This window comes from Phocoena phocoena, chromosome 20 (assembly GCF_963924675.1).
Source record: "Phocoena phocoena chromosome 20, mPhoPho1.1, whole genome shotgun sequence".
Lineage (NCBI taxonomy): Eukaryota > Metazoa > Chordata > Mammalia > Artiodactyla > Phocoenidae > Phocoena > Phocoena phocoena.
In genome coordinates, this window is record NC_089238.1 from 8588559 (window position 1) to 8611293 (window position 22735).

The 22735-nt window shown below is 50.3% G+C and overlaps 1 protein-coding gene across 1 annotated transcript in view; it reads left to right on the forward strand.

Annotated features, from left to right (window-relative positions):
* Window positions 1-1725: 1725 nt before the first annotated feature.
* Window positions 1726-22735, forward strand: part of ZC3H4 (zinc finger CCCH-type containing 4) — a 40053-nt gene continuing 19043 nt past the window's right edge. The window contains exons 1-6 of the mRNA XM_065899174.1: window positions 1726-1886; window positions 17395-17614; window positions 17902-18012; window positions 20218-20440; window positions 21785-21939; window positions 22594-22690. Coding sequence (XP_065755246.1) covers window positions 1726-1886; window positions 17395-17614; window positions 17902-18012; window positions 20218-20440; window positions 21785-21939; window positions 22594-22690 — 967 coding nt within the window. The remainder of the gene's footprint in view (window positions 1887-17394; window positions 17615-17901; window positions 18013-20217; window positions 20441-21784; window positions 21940-22593; window positions 22691-22735) is intronic.

Consider the following 22735-nt stretch of genomic DNA (forward strand, 5'->3'; position numbering starts at 1 on the left):
AAGAATCCGCCTGCTGATGCAGGGGACACGGGTTCGAACACTGGTGCGGGAAGATCTCACACGCCGCGGAGCAACTAGGCCCGTGCGCCACAACTACTGAGCCCGCGTGCTGCAACTACTGAAGCCGGCGCGCCTAAAGCCCGCGCTCCGCAGCAAGAGAAGCCACCGCAATGAGAAGCCCGCGCACCACAACGAAGAGTAGCCCCGCTCGCCGCAACTAGAGAAAGCCCGCGTTCAGCAACGGAGACCCAAAGCAGCCGATAAAGAAAGAAATAAAATAAAATAAAATAATTCTCACTTTAAAATTTAAAAATGGGCAGCCAATAGTAGCTCCCCTTAGTACAGTTGTGAGGATCAAAAGATTTTACGTTTTTATACTCGAACCCGGTTAGTGCTCCCATGTCCGGCATTTAAGATCTTGCACCTACTAATAAGCAAGCTCCAGGTTCTTAACTCCCCCAAAGCACTACCAAGGACCGCCCTCCCCGCCCACCCGCACCGCCCAAGGATAACATCATCAACCCAGGTCTCTAATGATGTCATCTCCGGGCCTGTTCTGCTTCATCCTCCGGAAACCTACAACTCCAGGCACCCGGTCTCCAGCCTTCGGTTATTTTTTTCTCTCCATAGCCCGAATTCCTTCTTTCCCATTCTCCCACCTAAAACTTTCGACTCTTCCCGCCTTCCCTCAAGGTAGCAATTTTCGGTTCTCCCCGCTTGCTCTCGAGCGAATTCCTCAAAGTCTTTTACTCTCTTAATTAATTGCTTCACTAGACCCACACTTCAGCTCTTTCCGTCTAAATCCTATTACCGCCGCCGGGCGTCAGTCGGCTGTTTCCGCCTCCTGTCACCCACCCTAGACACCGCCTTCGCTTCTTTTCGGATCACCTCAGTTCCTTGTTTTTTCCCAGTCCCGATTCGCTTCGGCTATTTCCGGCTCCCCGGGGCCTCCCATTCTTTCTCTGGCCCCACCCCCGTTAACAACTTCGGCTCTTTCCGCCTCTCGCGATCTTCAGCTCAGCTCCTTCCGGCTTTTTCCGCCTTGCCTCGGCCTCACTCTCTCCCTTCGGCTCTTTCCGCGGCCCTTCGGGAGAGCAGTCTGTGCCTCTCTCCTCCACGTGACGCCGCCTCCACCTCCCAGTTCCCCCTCCCACCTCGCCCTTCCTCCCGCCTCAGCCTCTTGGCACGTCCGGGCCCGAGCCGCCATTTTGTGTGAATTTCTGACTGCGGCGGGGGCCGGGAAGCCGGGGCACCAAGGGCCGGCAGACAGTCGGCCTGTCTCTGCGGACCGTTTCCTTTTACTAAATTACTTTTTTTTTTTTAATCGCCCTCGCTCGCTCTCCTCTTTTCCCTTTCCCCCTCGCTTGCTCCATCGCGCGCGGCCCGCGCTAATTACACCGAACCACCCACCAGTGTCCGTGTCCCCCGGGTCTCCCACTCCCGGGCCCGCAGCGGTGTGTGTGTGGGGGTGCTCTCGCCCCGATGAGGGCCCCGCGCCTGTGAGCGAGTGACCCCAGGGGCGGGCTGCGGAGAAAGCAGGCGGCGAGCGGCCCGCTGAGGCCTAGGCCGCGCGGCCTACGCGGAGGTCGGCGCAGAGGTGATTCCGAAACTGAAAAAATATATACGCATTACTATCAGGAGCCCTCCGAGCTGAAGTGTGCCCCTCCCGCCACGCCCAAGCAGTCCTTTTTCGTGCATTAACATCCCCTCCCCCCCAAAGGAACTATGGAGGCCGCGCCCGGGACCCCCCCGCCGCCGCCATCAGAGTCGCTGCCGCCGCCATCGCCGCCACCGCCATCAACGCCTTCGCCTCCTCCGTGTTCCCCCGACGCCTGCCTGGCCACCCCGCACCTCCTCCACCACCGCCTCCCGCTCCCTGACGACAGGTCAGGCCCCCGGCCCGGCCGGGGCGGCGTCCCCGGGGGGAGGTTGAGGAGGAGGAGGAAGGGGGGCGGCCGCCATATTGGGCCGGGCCGCGGAGGAGGAGGAGGAGGAGGAGGAAGGGCGGGGTCGGTGGGTGTCTCTCGCTCGCTCGCTCTTTCTCACTTGCTTTCTCTCCCGGCCTCATGCGTTTCCCCCCCCTCGCGGCGCTCGCCCGCTCTCCCTCGCTCTCGCTCTGTCTTTTTTGGGCGCCATGCTGAGGGGAAGGTGAGGAGGCGCCCCCCGGACCCCCCGCGCCCGCCCTGGGGAGGGGGCGCCGGGGGCGGGGGGGCTTCGGAGGCCCACGGGGGTCCTGGCTGCCCGTGCTCCCGGAGCTGGCAGCCACGGGCCCGCCTGCCCGTCGCCTGGCTTCGGGGAAGGGAATGGGGGAGGGGCCCCCGGACCCTTTTGGGGGGGATGTCGAGCAATAGCCCCGCTCTTAGGGGTTTGGAGTCGGGGGGTGGCTCCCAGAACCCGGCAGTATCCTTTCTCCTGGGGGAGGTGTGCCCTGCCCTACTTGGAGAGGTACCCTAGCTTTTGTAGGAGGCAGGAAGTGGGGGTTCGTTAATTGCTTTCTCCATCCTTACGGGGGGTCCTTTCGGTGGGGGCCTCTTGTACTTTTTTTTTGGCGGGAGGTGTTTCCTAGCTATTCTCTAGGGGGCAAAATTGGGAGGATCTCTCGCCCCTTTGGAAGCCCCTGCCTCTTTTTGGGGAGAAGACCCTTCCCCATGCTTTCCTTAAAGGGAGGGGTCCTCCTGATTTTCGTAGGTAGGTGATGCGTTTATTGGCGGGGGTCGGGGGGGAAGCTGGTGAGGTTTGGTTTCCCTGCCTTGGAGAGGAGAGGAAGTTTGTCCCCTCTTTCTCGTGGGGTTCCCTCCTTTTTCGGGCTAAAATGGGGCGCCATCCCTTCCGGGAGAAAAACGAGGTTTCCTTGTGCTTTGGCAAGGGGTGAAAGGCAGCGCCCCCCTCCCCTTTATTAAGTACGAAATGGGCTCGCCCCCATGCCCTTCTCTGGAGGGTGATAAAGGGGCCAGCCCGGCGCGTTTCAGCGAGAGGTTGGGGCCCCCATTTACCCTGCGTCAGCAGAAGGTTGGGGTGCAGGGTTCGCCCACTTTTTTGGTGGGGCAGGGGAAGAGGTGGCTAGAGAGTGGATTTGGAAATCGTAGAAGGGTTTCAGTCGGCAGGAAAGTGAGTCTTGGAGGGAGTGGGGGTGGGGAGGGGAAGAGAAGGCGCTGGACAGATGGCTGCCCCGTCGCAGCCCGGGGCTGGGGAGTCGCAGAGGACCCTCCCTTAGACAGGGGTCTTAGCTAGGGCTTCCCATGCCAGGCATCACGGCCTCTTCTCCCCACTCCCACCTCCCCTTTTCCCTTTCTCCTTCACAGACCATACTTTGCCTTTTAAAAGAAATGCCACCCACATTCAGAGACACAAGTGCAGCAGTTTGGTGAGCTTTTACAAATTTTTTTTTGTTTTGTTCTGTTTTGTTCTAATTAAATGTATCGTCCTGGGAATCGCAGCCCATCGCAGCCTGACTCCAGTTCAAGGAAATAAACAGATTAGCAAAGGTCTGTTCGCTAAGCCCACGTTGGGCTTTCGGGCCCCCTCTTGGGGGCAGGTGCATTACTCAAAGGTGCTTACACGCTTTATTCGACCTCTAAGGAGTTCTCTTATGTCAGAAGTGTATGTCTTACAATGGGTTGGGATGGTAAGTAGCCTCTTTTATTGAGTAATTCAATTATCTCCCTCTTTTTGTCCCTTTCCTGCCTGCCTTCCTCCTCGCCTTTAGACCAAAGTGATGCTTGAGAGCGTGAATTTATATGTTCAAATCAGGATTCTAACCCTGTTGAGCCCTTTTAGACTTGCACATCCTTTTCAATGTTTAATTTTTAAAATTTGATGTACACAGTTTTCTCAAAAAAGAAAGTGTATTACTGTAACATGACAAAAACCTCTGTAAAAGGCCCATATGTTTTCAAGCCCTTGGTGTCCCTCTTGCCATTTCAGTCCATTGCTTTGTCTCCAACCTTCATCTTTGAAGAAAGTGGATACTTCAAGTCCATTTGTAGGAGACGAGGTTACTGAATTTGGTTTATGATGCTTGCGTGCAAGTTAAATGTTCTCCCTCCCCCTCTGCCCCAGCCGCCCCAAAAAGATTGTGGTTCAAGTAGATCCAATTTTCTCATTTGACTCCGATGTCTCTTATGGTGATGGACGTTTAAATTAAGCAAGTCATTTGTAAAGTACTGTTTAAGCACCAAATCTGTAAAGTGTGTCAAGCCTCAGTTTCCTCTCCCCGTCTCCACTGTTCCTTTGTTCGAAAGCACATGCCTGACCGTGAAAAGTCGATGCAAACGTGTTACACGCCCAACCATGGTGGAGAGAACACTTCCTCCGGCCCCCAGTCCCCCCTCTCCTACATGTACAAGGAAAAAACAGCAACAGAAATGACTTGCAGAACCAACCACTACTTCTGATGTGTTTTACAAGCATAAGTTCTTCCGTTAAAAGACAAAACACGTTGAAGTTCCATTTTCCCTCTTAACCACTTTTGGTCCCTGACATACTTTGTTAGAGAAAACTTTTTAACACACACCCTGTTGCCCTCCCAAGATCCTGTTTCCTTTTTTCCATTCTTAGGAGAAAAAAAATTCACCGACATTTAGATGAGGAAACATGTAAACTGCAATTCAGTGGGCCACTTGTTTTGTTCTTCCTCTCGGTATGTTCACAACTGCTGTGAAGATCTTAGGTATGTAAAATCATTTGTGGGAGGAAGAAGTGTCCACACAGTCCAGTATTCCTGCAAAACAATGTCTGAAGCACAAACTGAACACACTATCCAGTGCGCAGGGTCAGCCGAAAATGAATTGCATTTATTTGAAGTTTCCCATCCTTTGTAAAATTTCTCCTCCAGGAGCCAAATGCAGAAACTGGATGCTAACAGATGAACCTTCCAAGTGACAAGGGCTACTAAGTGGAGAAGGATGCTTTTTTAACTTTACTTTTAAAGTGAAATGTTAAGGAAATTGCATTTCTTTTATAAGTGAAAATTTTAGCAGTCATTAATGTTAAAATATTTCCTCAAGCACTTAAAAACGCTCAGGCATATCAACACAAGGGTTTATTGTTTTTTCCTTCTCAAAGGAATCTCATCCATCAAATCCAAGAAGCCCCAGTAATTATGTCAAAGTATTTCGGTAGTCTTTGTTTTTGAAATGTCACAGTACTACCTTTTCCTCCTCAAACTGATGTACCAGTATTAGTTAAATTTCATATTAATGGATGTTGCAAAAAAAAAGGGTGTCACTCAGAATCCCTGATTTAACAGCAGCTCTTATACACTTGTAATCTTTAAAATTTTTATGTTCTCTGGGGAGAGAGCTTTAATCTGAAAGCAAATAAAAATCTCCCAGTAGAAACAAAATTACCTGTGACCATGAAAACAGTTATTCTGGTCCTAAACCCCTTTATATTTTTTATTCCCCTCAAATTTGCTCTTCAAAAGAAAAAATTGTGATTCCGCAAAAGGGCTTTCTAAATTCATCATCTGTACTATCTCCCAGATAGGGTTTCGATTTGCTCTGAAGGTTTAAATTTTTGATTCTTAACAAGCCGGAGTTTTCTTAAAGTAGAGCTAGCTATTTTAGAAAACCACTAGTATGGCCACTAGTATGGCTTTGCCTCAGCCAGGAAGGCTGATCCCAAGGGAAAGTTGTTTTGCACCTGAAGAAATTAAGGCTTTCCCAGCTGTTGATGGGCAAGTTAGAGATGAATGGTTGCTTCTGAGTTTGTGATTTCCCCTCCAGTTGAATGTAGACAGTTTCATATCGGGCTGGTTCAGCTATTTGTTGTTGAGTAATGCCTCTACCTCCGCTCCTTTCTCTTAGATCTTTTCCCTTCCCTGATGTGCGAAAAATGGATGTCTCAGGGTTGCCTTACTTGTTCGCTTCTGTTACATTTTTGTGGTTATCAGCTTCCTAGAACCATCTTGTTGTGTAGGCCAGATCCAGTTATGATAAATAACCTCTATGGCCAAAATCACTAATGAAACTATTTCCAAGCCTCTGTGGGTAGCTTCAGGTCCAACCATATTCCAGAGAACCTAATTTTGGTCCCCGCAGACAATATTTTCTAGTACCAGAGTGACTGGTTCTGACCCAGCTTAGGAGGTTAGAAGAAAATAATTCAGAGCAAATAGGAAGTGAAGTGGCTGAGTTTCTAAATGAGCAAGGTGCTCACCTGTACCTTGGTAACATAACGACTGACATAATAGGAGAAAAAAAAGGATTGTTTCTGCGATTTCTGGCGGTTGGTATTTAATAAGCTGATTCCAAGGTCCGTAGGAGCAGTCTGCTCATTGGTGGAGGGAATCCTGTTAAATGGTTTGAGATCGGTTTCACAGTTGGAACCTAATGGAAAGAGTGGAAAAGCTGCCTGTTTGGGTGGCATCTAAAGTTCATTTGAGTAGGTTAAGGTAAACTGAGATTGTTTGGTATCATGGATTTGGCTTTCCAAATTTATCGGCTGAGTCTTTGCTGCAGGCCTCTTTTGCTTTTGATAGTTCATGAAGATGCAGTCTTGAAGACATTGTGCAAAGTTTTTTGCCTGGAGTTAGTAACAATATGAGGTTGTGAGAGCAGTTCTTCAAAATTTTTTTTAAAAATTTATTTATTTTTGGCTGCCTTGGGTCTTTGTTGCTGCACGTGGGCTTTCTTTAGTTGCGGTGAGCAGGGGCTACTCTTCGTTGCAGTACATGGGTTTCTCATTGCGGTGGCTTCTCTTGTTGCGGAGCATGGGCTCTAGGCCTGCAGGCTTCAGTAGTTGTGGCTCACGGGCTCTAGAGCACAGGCTCAGTAGTTGTGGCCCACGGGCTTAGTTGCTCCGCAGCATGTGAGATCTTACGGACTAGGGCTTGAACCCGTGTCCCCTGCGTTGGCAGACAGATTCTTAACCACTGAGCAACCAGGGAAGCCCATGAGGGCAGTTCTTAAAATACATTTCTGACCCGTAGTCAGTTGATGACCAAGATGAAGACATGGCCTCTTAGTTGGTGTAGATGTAGTTGCATCCTGCTTTGGGAATAATTTTTTTAGTAGTACATAGGTTATTTGCTCAGAGCATAGTTTGCTTCTGTTGGCCAAATTGCTCTGGGTAGAGGATCTTTCTTGGTTTTTTATTTTTGTTATTTTTCATCTGTGTGAACTGGTGGCTCAGCTCGCTATTCGTAAGGCAAGTGGTGACATCTTTTGAACGTTGGAGGTGGCAGCAGGATATGAAGGAACAGCGTGGGTTTGGAGGCAGATGAGATTGTGTTCAGTGTGCAGTGGCCACCGAGGATAAGGCCCTCCTCTCGGGGCATTGCGGTCAAATGGGCATATGCAGAACACCCACACAATGCCTGGCATTCAGAGAATCTTGGTTTCTTTATCTTCCTGCTGTCCCTACTAGAGAAAAACTCTAAATAGAATTTACAGTCTGGTGTATAAACAGAGGTAAGAATAACATCTGTGTTTGTGAAGGAAGTCAATTTATCTTTCACTTCTTGGGTTTCTGGTCAGCAGTTTAATTGCAAGGAGCTGATTGGGGTTTCAACTAAGTGGAAGCCATCTTAAGGCATTTCTTGCTGGCTCAGTGTCCTTATTATACGATGCTGCAACAGTCATGCTTTCTTGAGCTGCTGGCTACCTTCCCCTGCTCATCTTTTGCAATCAGAGTCTGAGTCAGGGCTACGGCCTTGGTAGGCCTCCTGAGACCAGGGAAGCCAGGGCTCTAGCACCTCACCCACTGCTAACCAGTCACGTCCCCTTAAGTAAGTCCTTTACCCTCACCAGAGTCCGAGAGAACACGGTCTGTCCCAGCTCCAAGATTCTCCCACCCCTTGGTGATTTGGCTGCGTCAGTTAAGGTTTTGTTCATTCAGCAGCCAGGCTTGTCTCGTGCTTTTCTTGGAGCCGAACAGTTTTCGGAGTGTTCAAGGAGCGCTTCTCTCCTCGGGACTTCATTTAGAGCTGGGCAGAAGTTGGTACTGCCTTTACCCGGCCTCATGTTACCTTCCTGTATCTGCCCTGCCTTCTGCCGCTTCTGGCCACAGTGAGGCATGGTTGCTGCTACTGCAGCTCCTGATACCCAGCTGCAGAATAGATGCCTTGAAAATGAATTGTAGGGCAGGCTAAGTGGCTAGATCCCAGGAAGAGCCGCTGGAGAGACCTTGGCTCAGCAGCTTAGCTGAATTCCAGGCTGGGTCCCTGTCCCTGGTGAGTGATCCCAGAAAACCCTACACTTCAGAGCCACAGAGCTTAACAGAGCCTGATGCTGCCTGCTCCCTCCACACCGGGCAGGCCCAGTTCTGTTAGATGGTGGGGAGTGGTGGCTGGCCGTGGACGTGGGTGTCAGGCAGACTGGATGTGCCGCAAGGGTTACTCATCTCTTAGGTCAGTCTCCTGGCCTTCCCAAAGGTGTGACCTCCTGGGCATTGTCATGTGAAGGTCAAAGATTACCTGCCCCAGGGGCCGTCTGAGTGCTTTTCATGCATTAGCTCACCTTAGTCCTGCTGAGAAACTGAAACAGAGGTGAAGTCACTTGTTGAAGGTCACAGGGCTGTTGGGTGTGGAGGCAGTTAGAACCCAGCCAGCCTGTACCCAGCCCTGAGGTCTATACCCAGCCCTGAGGTCTATACCCAGAGGCCGTCCTGGGTCTGGCACAATATCTCTCAAACTGCAGCATGCAGGCATTAGTGGGTCCATTTATTGATTTGCCTCCTGTATGTGGAAAACAAATGGAGGAGGGTAGAAAAAGCAGAGTACCGCAGAGGTTAAGTGTGGCTTTGTGAAAGTTTATAAGCTGAGTTTTATCGGAACATTCGTTTATCTTGTCTGCGGCTACTTTTGCGCTAAACAGCAGAGTTGACTAGGTGGGACAGAGACTGTGTGGCCCGCACGGCCTGAAGTGTTTTTTGCTGCCCTTGGCGCTGGTCTTGTGGGCCTAGTGCCTGGAGGGTGTACACAGCAGCCACCATCGTTTATCTTTGTTGTGGTGGTGGAGGTGTTGAGGGCAATGGGAGGGGACTTTAAAGTTGTCCCCAGAGAGGGGGGCTGTGCTACTACTGCCCCTCCATGACTTGTTGAGGTTCCATCATCCCTATGTTCCACTCCTTCCAGTGGATGTAGAGGCCCACACCCAGTCTTTTGAACCTTTAAATTGAAGGGATGTTCATTCATTAGAAGGAACTGAAGACCTCTTGAAGCCCAGTGAGGAAATGGATGGCAGCTAACACATCCCTTCTATGGCCCGACCCAAGGGAGCTGGGCCCAGACGTGAGTGTCACTTGGCTAAACCTCCACTGCAGGTGGCTTGGATTATTGCCCTCATTTTCCTAACAGACACCAGGGCTTAGGTTTCCTTGGGATTCCAGGCCCTGCCATTGCACGGGGCACCAGAGCAGTCCCCGGAAGCACAGCCTTTCAGCGACAGAGGCAGCCCCTGGCTGCAGCCCTGAGGTGGCTGACTGGCAGCCACGCTCATCTGCTCAGTTGGTGCACCAGTCACATAGGGGCTCTTGTCATTTATCCTCTGGTCTATCAGGAAGCCCTCGATAAACACCTTGGTGAATGAGTTTGTGACCAAAGACAACCCCTCAGTGACCTATTTAGAGTTTTAAGTGATCCAGGTTGCTGCCTGGGAAATGGTCCAATGTCTTTGTTGATGAAATTGACAAAGAGGGTGTGGATGGCTGAGATTGATGCCTGTTTGTGTAGACCATATCCGAAGCACCCGCCCAGTCTATACCTGGCCCTGTGCTGGGCCCTTGGAAACTCAGGGATGAGTGCCAGCCTCTTTCTTCTCCACCCTCCAGGAGCCCACCGTTGACTGGAATATTTGTATACAGATAATTGCATATATGAACAAGAAATCTTTGCGTCCTAGGCCAGGTCTCTTTTAAGAGGAAAATGTTAATACTTTGCCTTGGCTGAATGGAACCAAATTGATTCCCCTGAAAAAATTATAAACAAGAAGTCTTAGTTCACAAGTTTCATGGTTCGATTTTCCTTTCTGGAATAATAAAAATCGTCTCTCTTTGGATGAGAACCAGCATCTTTCCAGCTTTAAGCAATCCAAAGCGTGGCTGGCCTGAGGAGGAGGTTAGGAAATTCTTCGTTGCTGCGAAGCAGATTTCAGAGGTTCATCTGACAGGAAAAACTTGGATCAGAGAGATGCCTCTATCAAGAACACGAGCTGTTTTCAGGGCGAGTGGGAGTAGGAGAATAGCTATTTGAGCAAAGAAAAGGACACTTGACTCAGAGGTTCGTCTAGCAAGCTGGGTTTTTCTTGGTCAGCTTGTTTTAAACTCTACAGAAATGTTCTGCCTAAGAGGTTTGTGTGCTTGGACGAACCCCAGTGTGGATGCCACACACTTGGGAGTGTAGCGATCCTTCTAGTGTTAGAGGACTTTGGAATTTTCCTCCCTTGGATTCATGTTGCTTTCTGTCCCTCTTGGGATAAGTCCTATTTGTTTTTTTGCTATAGGATTCCTTGGACCTTTGTAGGCACCTCTTTTTTTTTTTTTTAAGACACTATTTATTTACTTATTTTGGCTGTGTTGGGTTTTCATTGCAGGGCGTGGGCTGTCTCTAGTTGCGGGGAGCGGGGTTACTCTTCGTTGTGGTGCGCAGGCTTCTCACTGCGGTGGCTTCTCTTGTTGCAGAGCAGGTGCACAGGCTTCAGTAGTTGTGGCACGCAGGCTCAGTAGTTGTGGCTCGCGGGCTCTAGAGCGTAGGCTCAGTAGTTGTGGTGCACGGGCATAGTTGCTCCGCGGCATGTGGGATCTTCCCGGACCAGGGCTCAAACCTGTGTCCCCTGCATTGGCAGGCGGATTCTTAACCACTGCACCACCAGGGAAGTCCCTTCTGGGCACCTCTTATTCCCTAAACTATCCAGATGTCTTTGGGTCATATTTTTGAATGTCCCAATTCCATTCATTTGATGTTGGATGGCCTGGATTGGCTTTGTGTCTTTGCATGTTGATAGTTTTTACTCCTAAGCAGTTATTCTGGGCCAGGTTGGTGCTAAACACTTGATTTACATGGTCTCAGGGAATTCTTTCTAGGAGGATATATATCCATCCTGGAGGTTCCTTTACTGCCTTCACTTCACAATTGAAACAGGGCACAGAGTGTTTAAGGAGCTTGCCCAGTGTCTTAGTATCTTACTTTGGCATTTTTGCAGTACTGTTTCATTTAATCTGTTTTCTGTACCTGTGTCTTATTTTTTTCCAACTCAAGTATAAATTTCAGGGTGAGAGTTTTTTTGTTTGTTCGCCTGTTTAGTAAATTATTCTTTTTTGGATAATTTCTAATTGTCTCAAGGGTTGAGGTTAAGAGCTGGACCTGGAGTCAGAAAGTCCTGGACTCTGGTTCCAGTTCTCCTTCTTCCTGCTGTGACCCTGTGGGCATATTTCTTCCCATCTTTGAGCCTTAGTTTATTTGTCTATAAAATGGGGATATTAATGAATTGCTATTGCATACGTATGTTAATGCATTTCAGTGACAGATGTGCAGAGGTGGAGAGCACAGCAGTGTGGTGCCTGGAATGGAAATTGCTGCTACAGGATGTTAGTAGTGAATATTTCCTATGGCTCTTGGATTTTATAAGACCCTGGGGTGCCCAGGAAGGTTTTGTAGTTGAGGAAACCACAGCAGAGATGTGAGGGCTGGTGGAGGCCCCCACCTTGAACTCCAGCTCTTTGCTAGGGAAATTAACTTTTTGAGGACCTTGATGAGCTCTCTTCACTTTACTGAGAGGTTGTCCCCACCCAGGGCATCTTTTTTATTTTTTAACTTTTTCTTAGGGAAATTTTCTAACATATTTAAGAGAAGTGAAAATAGTGTCATAGATTGCCTTATACCCATCACCAGTTTCAACATTTTGCAAATTTTGGTTCATCTCACTACCTCCCCCATCCCCCTTGAGTATTTTAAAGCACATCCCAGACCTCATCTCATTTCACCCATACATTCTTCAGTATGAATCTTTAACTTAATTTTTTTTAACATAACCACAAAACCATAATCATGCCTAACAAAATTAACAATAATTACTTAGTATCTCAAATATCCAGTCCGGGTTCAGATTTCTCCAATTTCCCCCACATTGACTTCTGGCAGTAGGTGTGTTCATGTCAGGGTCCTGGCACTGGACAGGCTGTCTTGCTTCCGTTGAAGTGAGGGGTTCGGGCTGCGGCTTGGGCTTCTCCTGTGGTTGGTTTGTGCTTGCTGCTCGGGTGGTGTCTGTGATGTGGGCATGTTGCCATGGAAATGCTGTGATGTCACTGAGCCAGTTATGACCACACCTGAGAATGTTGAGGGGGAGGGAGACACAGTGCTTCTTTGCTCTTGATCTGTGGTTGATGAACCTGGGTAGTAATTACACCGAAAAACATGTGCAAGACCCAGGAAATTTCAAGAATTTCCTGCCTCTAAAAAATCCCTCAGTGAGGTTCCCCCCGTGGCTGCTTCACCACGGCCTAAATCGAGGGAAGGTCTCAGGGTCCTTCCTCAGGCATGAGCCCTGAGCCAGTTTTGTAAAGCAAAGGCTCCGTGCCTTCACTCCTAGTAAATGACTGTCCTGCAGGGATGGATTTGGGGATCCTGGACTTCTGCATTTAGGCCTGTTGTTTAACATTTGAAGAGGCGGAGCCTCCTTGTAATTTTTGTAATCTTGTCCCTAATTAATGGGTCATTCAGAGCCTACCCAGGCAATTTGTTGAGAGTTTGGGCAGTTAATGATCATAACCCTGACCTTCACATTAACCTGGCCGCCTCTTGTCAAGGACTCTCATGATCTTGAGGTAACAGCCACTGCTCCCGTGGGTTTTCATCTTTTTTGTTTCTTGCCTGTCTCTTCTCTTTCTCTCTCTTTTTTCTTTTGTAAATCAGGTAGACCCATAAACCCAGGCCCCTTTCAGCTTCCATCCAACTCTCCTCTAGAGGATTTCTGTGTTGCCAAACTTCATTTTTGTAAGGGACCTTTCTCCCTTTTTCCCGGGGCTCAGCTCTCGCTGTGCCTTTTCCTCCTGGTCAGCCACTTGGTTACTTTCTCATACCACATAGATGAGAGCTGAGGAAGGGGAGATGTCGATTTGTCAGTTTCGTCAGCAGGGTTTATTTGCAGAGGATGGTGGCACAGACGGGCCAAGAAAAGTGAGAACTTGTTGGCCAGCAGTTGGCAGTGCCTGTAGCTTCTCCATAGAAGAAAATGCTTCCCAGTAAGCACTGCAGCTGGTTTAGGATTATCCATGTGGAGGTGTGCTCATGCTAGCTGGCTCTTAATACCAATAGCTATTACTTGTCTGGTACTTACTTTGTGCCTGCCCCCCATGTCCAGGGTTTTATCTGTGTTATGTCGTTTAACCCTCACAACCCCTTGAGGTAGGTACTACACTTATCCCGTTCTGCAGATGAGAAAACCGAGGCTCAGGTTACGTACCTAGGTTGAGTTCCTTGAGTTCCTTGGTCTGCAGAAGGAAGCAGGATGCCCAAATCTGTAGCCTGGTGGCTGGGCCCAGCCTCCTTGGAAGCATGATGTTTCTTTGCAGTACTGTTTTTGCCAAGCCCATGGTATGTGACGAACCTGACACACTTCTGTGCCCTGTGGAGTTGGCCCGTAGACATCCTTAGAATGGGCACCCTGATCTCTTCTTTGACCCAGAAGGAGGAGTTGGCCATCACCAGCTCTGCAAGTGGAAACTTAAATGCCCTGGATGCTTAGTCCAGGAGGCACAAGGCAGAACTGAGCCTCAGCAAGGCATTGGCCTTTTCCTGTTTCCTCCCGGGCATCCATTCCAGGTTGGTCGCCCAGCATGGTTGGTTTCTAGTTCCTGATGTCTCTGGCAGGCCAGCCCTGGTGCAGCCATCCCAGCACGATGCCAGTCCAGGCTCTGGGAATTAAGTGGTCTCTGCCCAGGCCGATGCTTCAGGGTTTCTCCTACATGCTTGTCTCAAGAAGGTTTGGCACGTCTAGATTGAAATGATTAGCGCAATGGGGTTTCCCCCACTTTTCTTGGGGAATCATGTCACAGTCTATTCAGCATGCTCCCTCGGTATTTAATCCCACTCTGACATGAATTTTGCTGGCAGTCTGTTCAGTGGCACCACTTAACCCCGGTTGCTATTTTATGGAGGCAGCCTTTGTGCGGTTGTGTCAGTGGCCCACAGGATTCCTGCCTCTATCCCAGTTGGCTTGATTTTCTTTCTTTCTTTTTTTTCTTCTGGTAAACAGAGTCTGAAGAAAATAGGCCCTGTATTCATGCAGGACGTTTAGCTTGGAATCTCCAGCGTTATCAAGGGGAAACCCCCTCAGGTGACCAGAGGTGGGCCCAGGGCTCAGAAGAGTTGGAGAGCATGGTGGGCCAGATGGTGGTGAGGATGCGCAGTGGGCAGTCAAGTGTCACCATCCCCGCGTCCCCTCTGATATCCCATTCCCCTTCAGAAATCACCAGGGATTTTTTTTTTTTTTTTTCTTTTTTTTGCGGTACGCAGGCCTCTCACCATTGTGGCCTCTCCCGTTGCGGAGCACAGGCTCCGGATGCGCAGGCTCAGCGGCCATGGCTCACGGGCCCAGCCACTCGCGGCATGTGGAATCTTCCCGGGCTGGGGAATGAACCCGCGTCCCTTGCATCAGCAGGCGGACTCTCAACCACTGCGCCACCAGGGAAGCCCCTACCAGGGATTTTTTGATGCTGTTTATTTTGCAGCTGCTCCCAACTCCAGGGGAACAAAGTTTCAAGTATTCAGTACCCGGTTTGTAAAAAGTTGTAGATTCTCACTGAGCCCACATCTGCCTGGGGCTGTTAATACAGATAATGCAGAGAATTCCTCTTTGGCTAAATGTCTTTGAAGGGTGGTTTTGGATGCTGTACCTCCCTGCCTTTGGAATGAAAAGGCATTCTTCTGGAGCCATTCTTGAGGATGGTTGAAGCTCTTGGAGTTGCTTGTATGGTCTTTTGTTCCCCCCTCCCACGAGTGTTAGCAGTGATATGTAGCAGCAGGACAGGGATGAAGGCCTCAGCTGACCCTGGGCAAGACCTTTGCTGGCCGTGCCATGGCATCCTTGCCCGTGAACGTAGAGGTGGAGGAGTGTTTGTGGATGCCAGCCTCTCTGGCTCAGCTGCCCTGGCCCTGTATCACAGACACTGCCCTGTGGCCTGGGTTTCTTGTAATCTGTATCTTTTCCTGCAAGGACAATGCAAAACAGGAGGTGCTCAAGGACCCGGCACAGAGAAGATGCTCAGAAATGTTTGTGGCATCAAGTAGGCGGTCGATGAGAGGGCTCCCCCTTCCCTTTCCGTCCTCAGCAATTGAGGAAGAATGGCGAGCTTAGAGCCAGTTTCTGGCTTTTTCATGTCCCCCTGTCTATCTGACCTCGACAGATTCTTTCACCTGCTATCCCTTTAAGTTCCTCCTGTTTGAAAATGAGGTGGTTGATGGTGCCCCACCGTCCCTTCCACTCTGACACGCCTCTTCTGGTTCCAGGAGGGTCTTTTGCCCTTTGCGATCTTGGGCCTTCTTCTCATCCGGGCTTCTGGGCCCCCAGGCATTTTCTGTCTTCCTGGGTTCCCTTCATCCCTGCCCTGGGATTCTGGCTACTTTCAGCTTTTTCCTTTCCAGACTAAAGTGTGGAGAGTGATGCTTTTGTTTAGCTTTTCTTCATAGACCCAACCCCCTTCCTCTCCGGTCTGTTGCTGGGCCTTCCCTAGTTCCATAGCCTCTGTCTAGTCTGTCTGTCCCTGTATTTCTCCTGAGGTGTGGTGACCTGGCCCGCCCAGCAGTGTTCCCAGCAGGGAACAGTCTATTCAGCGTGCTCGGCTCGGCTCGGTATGAAAAGGCCCAGGCGTCTCGGTATGAAGAGGCCCAGGCGTCGGCAGCAGCAGGTTTGCCCTGCCCATTAGTAACAGCTTCCCCCTGTTTGGTGAGCTTGCCAAAACCAGTTTCCCCAGTTAGGTGGCGCTTTTACTGCGGACAAGGCCATTCTGGCAGAGTTGCCTCATCGCATGAGAGCTTTGCTCCCACGAGAGCGGCTCCTGGTGTGGGCCGCACCCAAGCCAGAAGGTGCCTCACTTGTCAGGAATGCCGCCTCCTGCCTCCACCACAGTTGACTCGGCATCTTCCCTCTGGGCTGGCCCACGACAGCCTGGCGTTCCAGGGGAACGGCACGAGGCACCCATCGGTCACCTCTCTGTATTGTTTCCTTTGAAACATCGGGAGGAGTTTTGGTCCTGCATTCTGTGTTTGAGAGCTGCCCTTGACCTCTGCCAGGGTAACCGTGGGGCTGTACCATTTGGGTTTGAAGCTGCCCCGACCCCTTTGAATTGGGAGTGAGAGTTAATGGAAGAGTCCCCTTGGTGGGGAGCAGCGTGGAGACGCACAAAGGGAGCAGTGTGAGGGAAAGGGCCGTGGAGGATCCTCAGAGAGGTCGGCAGTTGTTTCCCCACAAAGCCTGTTAGAACCTTCAGGGCTCCAGGGGCCGGGCTCGCCTGATGAGCTTGTTCCCATGCTGACTGGCTTCCATCTGAACGGCCGAGGCCTTTTTGGCCTAGATTAGTTCTCTCTGTGGTTAGCCTTTTAGGTCCTGGGTTCATTATGTTACTCTTTATCTTCTTCACATTCTCTTTGTGGGTCTTAGTTAATGGAGAAGGAAGGAGTTTTTTATGCTCTCACACATACTTTGCCATCGTCATGCATGAGGAACTTGAGGAGCTTTTGACATTTTTTTATTTTTTTAAAGCAACTCCTGCACTTGTGAGAACTGTGTCTGTGGGTTTGGCTCAAAAACTGGATTATTTTTCCAGCTGCTCCTTTCTTAACCCATTTATCCACCCCACCCCACCCCCCACCCTGTACATATTTTGATGTTCAGAACGTTCTGTCAGCAGCATCTGTCACATGTGGAGAGTGCTTTTGTTTTGTAAAGTAAGGGAGATTGGGGTGACGTGGGGGATTTGGCAGAGTCAGGAAGTCGTAGGACAGGGAGCCAGAAGGGATACCCGGAGGTGAGGCAAGTCAGGTGGGAAGCAAGGGGGCCAACAGCAGGTGGGGGTGAGCCCTCGTGTGGTCGTGTCAAGAGGGGCCTGGGACCCTTCCCCTCTCTCCACCTGCTTAGCTCCCTGCCTCTGGCCCAGAGCCGTGGAGCTGGCAGAGCAGTCAGGCCTCGAAACCCAGGGACCGGAGCCTGTTTGCTCGTGGCAGCACCTCTGGCATCCACGGCGCCCACCCCCCCCCCGCCCCCAGCCGGGACAGACAGAGCCGAAGCAGCCCTTTGGGGGAGATACAGGATGGGACGGGGAGCGGCCCCCGCCCTGTCTCCCCGGGCCTCTCGCACTCAGCGCTGGGCCCTGCGTTCCCATCGCCCTGGGCCAGCCCACAGCCCCCGCGGCTCTCCCCTCAAACCCCTTGCTCACGTCGGCTTTGGGGTTGGTTCATAGGGAAGATGGTGAGTTGGAAGAAGGCGAACTGGAGGATGACGGGGCCGAGGAGACCCAGGACGCCTCCGGAGGCCCCGAGAGGAGCCGGAAGGAGAAGGGGGAGAAGCACCACAGCGACTCAGATGAGGAGAAGTCTCACCGGAGGCTGAAGCGGAAACGCAAGAAAGAGCGGGAGAAGGAGAAGAGGAGATCCAAGAAGAGGAGGAAATCCAAGCACAAAGTAGGTCCTGGCGGATGTGCTGGGCCTCCTGGCGCTGGGCCCAGCCGAGCGCCCCAGGGGCCGAGCTCATCTTGTCAGGCCAGAGGGCACTCTTAATCGGGCTGTTTTTCCTTTCCCCAAATTGGGTAAAGACCTTTTCTAAAAGAGTTGGTAGCTCACGCTCCATTGCTGCTAGATGCCCGTAGGTGAGGCGTTTTGCACGGAGCCCTACCGGCACATTCCAGCAGTGGCTGTGCAGGTGGCCAGCCCTCCGCGGAAGCTCTAATCCTCTGCCCCTGTCCTTGCAGCGCCACGCTTCTTCCAGCGATGACTTCTCTGACTTCTCAGATGACTCGGATTTTAGCCCCAGCGAGAAGGGGCACCGCAAGTACAGAGAGTACAGCCCCCCCTATGCGCCGGTGAGTGACTGCCGGTCAGGGACCCCCATGGGACTCGGAGCTGGGGGTAGTGAAATCGCCCATGTTTCCTGAGCACTGGCTGTGTGCTGGGCATTCTTATGTGGCACTTTACACGGATTTTAATTCTGCAAGATTAGGTATTGTTTTTATCCCCGCCTTATAGGTGAGGACACTGAGACTTCGAGAACTTCAGCCAGGTTGCACGGCTCTGATGTACAGGAGCTGGGGTTGAGCCCAGTCAGTGGCTGATTGCCCTACTTCTGTATGCCACCTTTTCCCATGGCCTTGGCAGGGCTCGTCATATCCCCTGTCCCCAAGAAAGATGATGATTTGTCCCTGTGAGAGCTGACTTTTCCACTGTTCAGCAGTGTCCTTTGTGGAAAGTTGGCAAGAGAATGAAACGGTTATGGGAGTAAATCATCTCGGATGTTGTGGGGTCAGAAGTAATATACCACTGAGCTTAAGCATAAATTTAAATTATTTGTCTGGTTTGTATATTTTTTTATTTTCCTCAGGCAAAACCAGTAAGAAGTAAATCAACATAGATTTTCAAATTTTGATAAAAAGTATTTTTAAAGTTAGTAGTTCTTAAAGGTGTCCTGTAACTCAGCATCATCCATCATAACAGAGAAGTTATCGTAAGGAATAAGAGTTGACATTGATCTACTAATGTGGATTCAGACTTTAAACCTGAGGGCAGCAGGAAATGGAGAGAACACCACCAGCTTTGATTGGGAACTAGGGGTTGAGGCATTTTAAGATCTGCTAAAGTGGGACTTCCCTCGTGGTCCAGTGGTTAAGAATCCACCCTCCAATGCAGGGGACACGGGTTCGATCCCTGGTCGGGGAACTAAGATCCCACGTGCCATGGGGCAACTAAGCCTGCGCACCGCAACGAAAACCCAACGCAGCCCAAAAAAAAAAAAAAGGATCTGCTAAAGTAGTTGTATACATCTCCATGTTTTATGTTTTCTTTTTTTTTTTATAATGAGTGTGGATTTTTTAAATGAATAGACTTTATCTTTAGAGCAGTTTTATTTTTTAAATTTTATTGAATATAGTTAATTTTCAGTGTTGTGTTAATTTCTTCTGTACAGCAAGGTGACTCAGTTATATGTACACATATGCTTTCATATTCTTTTCCATTGTGGTTTGTCACAGGATATTGAATATAGTTCCCTGTGCTATGCAGTAGGACCCTGTTGTTTTTAGAGCAGTTTTAGGTTTGGAGAAAATGGAGCAGGTAGTCCAGTTCCCTACCCACCCCACCCCACCCAGTTCCCCAGTTTTTAATGTCTTGCATTAGTGTGGCACGTTTGTTGTAATTGTTTAGCCAGCGTTGGCACGTATTTGATTAGAGTCCATAGTTTACATTAGGGTCCCCCTTTGTGTTTTACAGTTCTTTGGGTTTTGACAAATGCATCTTGTTATATATGCACCATACACTATCATATAAAATAGTTTCAATTCCCTAAAAGTCCTCTTTTCTTTACCTACTCATCAGTCCCTCCCCCCAAGCCCCTCGCAACCACCAGTCTTTTTACTGTGTCTGTAGTTTTGCCTGTTCCAGAATGTCATTTAATTGGACTCATATGTAGCTTTTCCGGATTGTCTTCTTTGACTTAACGATATTCGTTTATACAGTCCTTCCATGTCTTTCAATTGTTGAATACTCTATTGTCTGAATGTACCAGTTTGTTTATCCATTTACCTATTGAAGGATATCTTGGTGTCTTCCATTTGTGCATGTATGTGTATTTTTGAACTTCATCCAGTATCTCTTGGAACTAGCACACTTTGGAAAGCATCATTTTAAATGGTTTTCTAGTTTGGTTGCCAAATACTCATTAATTGAATTCTAAGGCCCCAGAAAAATTTTGACTGAGGAGCACTCCTCTTGCCTATCAGACCTCCTCCCCAAATGAGATTGTTCTATCTACCTGGGAAATACACCCTTCTTTTCCCTCTCCAGTAATTCAGGGGTCGTGGGGCCTGTGTTTCTCAATTGTCTTTAAAGCTGTGGCTCTTTCTGAAGAACAGAAGCATCTGGGCCGACAGCCCAGATCTCATTCAGGTGGCTGGGGGCTAGCGTCTCACCCCAGGGACAGCAGAGACACCCAGACAGCTGTGCCAGTTCAGGGAATAGTGGGGATCTTGGTCTGAATCCGAGACCCCAGGGCCAGCTCACTGTCCTCTCCCCATCAGTCCCACCAGCAGTATCCCCCGTCGCACACCACGCCCCTGCCCAAGAAGGCCTACTCCAAGATGGACAGCAAGGGCTACGGCATGTACGAAGACTATGAGAACGAGCAGTACGGGGAGTACGAGGGTGATGAGGAGGAGGACATGGGCAAGGACGACTACGACGACTTCACCAAAGAGCTGAACCAGTACCGGCGGGCCAAGGAGGGCAGCAGCCGGGGCCGAGGTGAGACGCACAGCTTCTCCTCCAGGTTGTCGGAGCAGGCCCGGGGCTGGGGGTTGGGCGCTCAGTGCAGAGCCAGACAGACCTCATGGGCCACGTGCTCATGGAGCGTCAAGTCTGGGAGAAGAGATGTGCAGTCATGCAGGGCTGAGATAAACATAGAAGGAGACAGGCAGGGAGCTCCATCCCAAGCACAGGGGACCAGAGTTCTGCCACGTGAGAAGAGGGTCCAGTGCTGAAGCCGTGGTTGGGATGGAGCCAGACTGGCGTGAGGCAAGGAGAAGACTGCTGTGGCTCAAGGTGGTGGTGGTGGTGGGGGGGGGGTTTTGGCCACACCCTGTGCCGAGTCCTAACCACTGGACCGCCAGGGAAGTCCCTGGAGGGTTTTTTAAATTCACTTCCTGGTCAGCTATGAAGAGATATAGAAGGGACAGCTCTCACCCCTGGGGACGGTAACTGACAGCTGGCGCCTCCTCCCCCAGCCTCCCATCACCTGACAGAGTGTGACTGCAGCCACGGGACTGCCACACCTCTGAACCTTGAACCTGCGGCAGTTAGGAGGATGATGGGGGAGGGCAGAGCACCAGCAACCCAGCCTGGCCTCTTAGAACCATCTCCTGCCAATGATATTTCCCAACCCCAGAGTGCTTCCAGAATTTTCCAGCCCAGCAGTTCTTAGCCCTGCTTGAGGCCCAGCTTGTTGTTTGAGTGACTGGTCATTCTTTCTATTGGCGGTCTTTCTTAGACTCCTCCCTAGATAGGCCCTGCTCTTTGGGGAGATTCTGGACTAGCCTGTCCAATAGAAATATAATGCAAGCCACCATGCAACTACAAATTTTCTAGTGGTCACATTAGAAAAGTAAAAGGAAACAGATGAAATTAATTTTAACAACACATTATATCAGTACATTCCAAATCTCACTTCGATATGTAATCAAAATAGATGTGACATTTTATATTCTCTCTCTCTCTCTTTTTTAATTAAGTCTTTGAAATTCAGTGCGCACTTTATACTCACAGTATTTCTTAGTTTGGCCAGCCACATTTCAGGTACTCAGTAGCCACACGTGGCTGGTGCCTCTGTGTTGGACAGCGCCTCAGTCAGGGTAGTGTAGTGAGTGCTACAGCAGGTGTGTGTCCACGGTGCTCAGCTACCCCTGTCCAGGGGCCCAGGGACCATGAATCAGCCTAGAGCAGCTGGGAAGGCTTCTTAGAACAGGAGGAGGAGGAGGAAATGATTGACCTTGGGCAGTCAGTGGGTTAACTTCTCTTCCGCTGGTGGGTCAACTTCTCTTCTGCTGGTGGGTCCTGCTTGCTCAGACACTCACTGTCTGAATCACCATGCAGGCAACCGAGGCCGTGGCAGGGGCTACCGAGGCCGTGGAAGCCGCGGAGGGTCTCGAGGCCGAGGCATGGGCAGGGGCAGCAGAGGCAGAGGCAGAGGCTCCGTGGGAGGAGACCACCCGGAGGATGAAGAGGACTTCTATGAAGAGGACATGGAAGTAAGGCTTTCTCCAGCTTGGGGTGGGGGGTGGGAGTGGGGGCGGGTGGCTGGTGAGCTGCAAGACTAGGTCTGTAAGACTGAGGTGGAAAGAAAGCATCAGATGGCAGGTTTATGTGTTTAGAAATGTTCATTTTATTATTTGGAATAGAGAAAACCTTCCTATGGTTCAGAATTGAAAAAGTACCAAAGGGTGAGCTGTCAAAAACATCTTCATCTCACTGCTCTCTCAGCGAGCACCTTAGTTCCCATCCCTGAAGACAGGGTTCCCGAGGGTACTCTCGAAGCATTTAATGCCTTCGCAGTCAGTTGCCTGTTTAGTTACCTCCTACACACACACAAACGCGTGTGTGCATGAGGAGAACTGCCACGCTCACTGTTTTGTCCCTGCCCGAGACCTTGCCACGCTGCCCCTTGGGAGCTGCCCAGTGGGCTAGGAGTCCTAAGAGTGAAGACTGTGACCAGCCGCCGCTTAGGCTGTGGCGTGTGAAGAGGGGGCACAGGTGTGAGTCACTGGGTTGCTCACTTGCTCTTCTGAGTTTGATATTGTCCTGAGTGTACAAAAAGGCAGAAAGGGCTGGAGTATATAGTTCAGGACTTTGTTCATTGTTCACCAAATGACACTTTCCTGCTTCTCTTCCCTCCGGAATTCCAGTACGGAGAAAGTGAGGAGCCGATGGGAGATGAGGACTATGACGACTATTCCAAGGAGCTGAACCAGTACCGCCGGTCCAAGGATGGCCGAGGACGAGGTGGGCGGGGGCCGCGAGGGGCCAGTCTGTGGGGCTCCTCCTGGC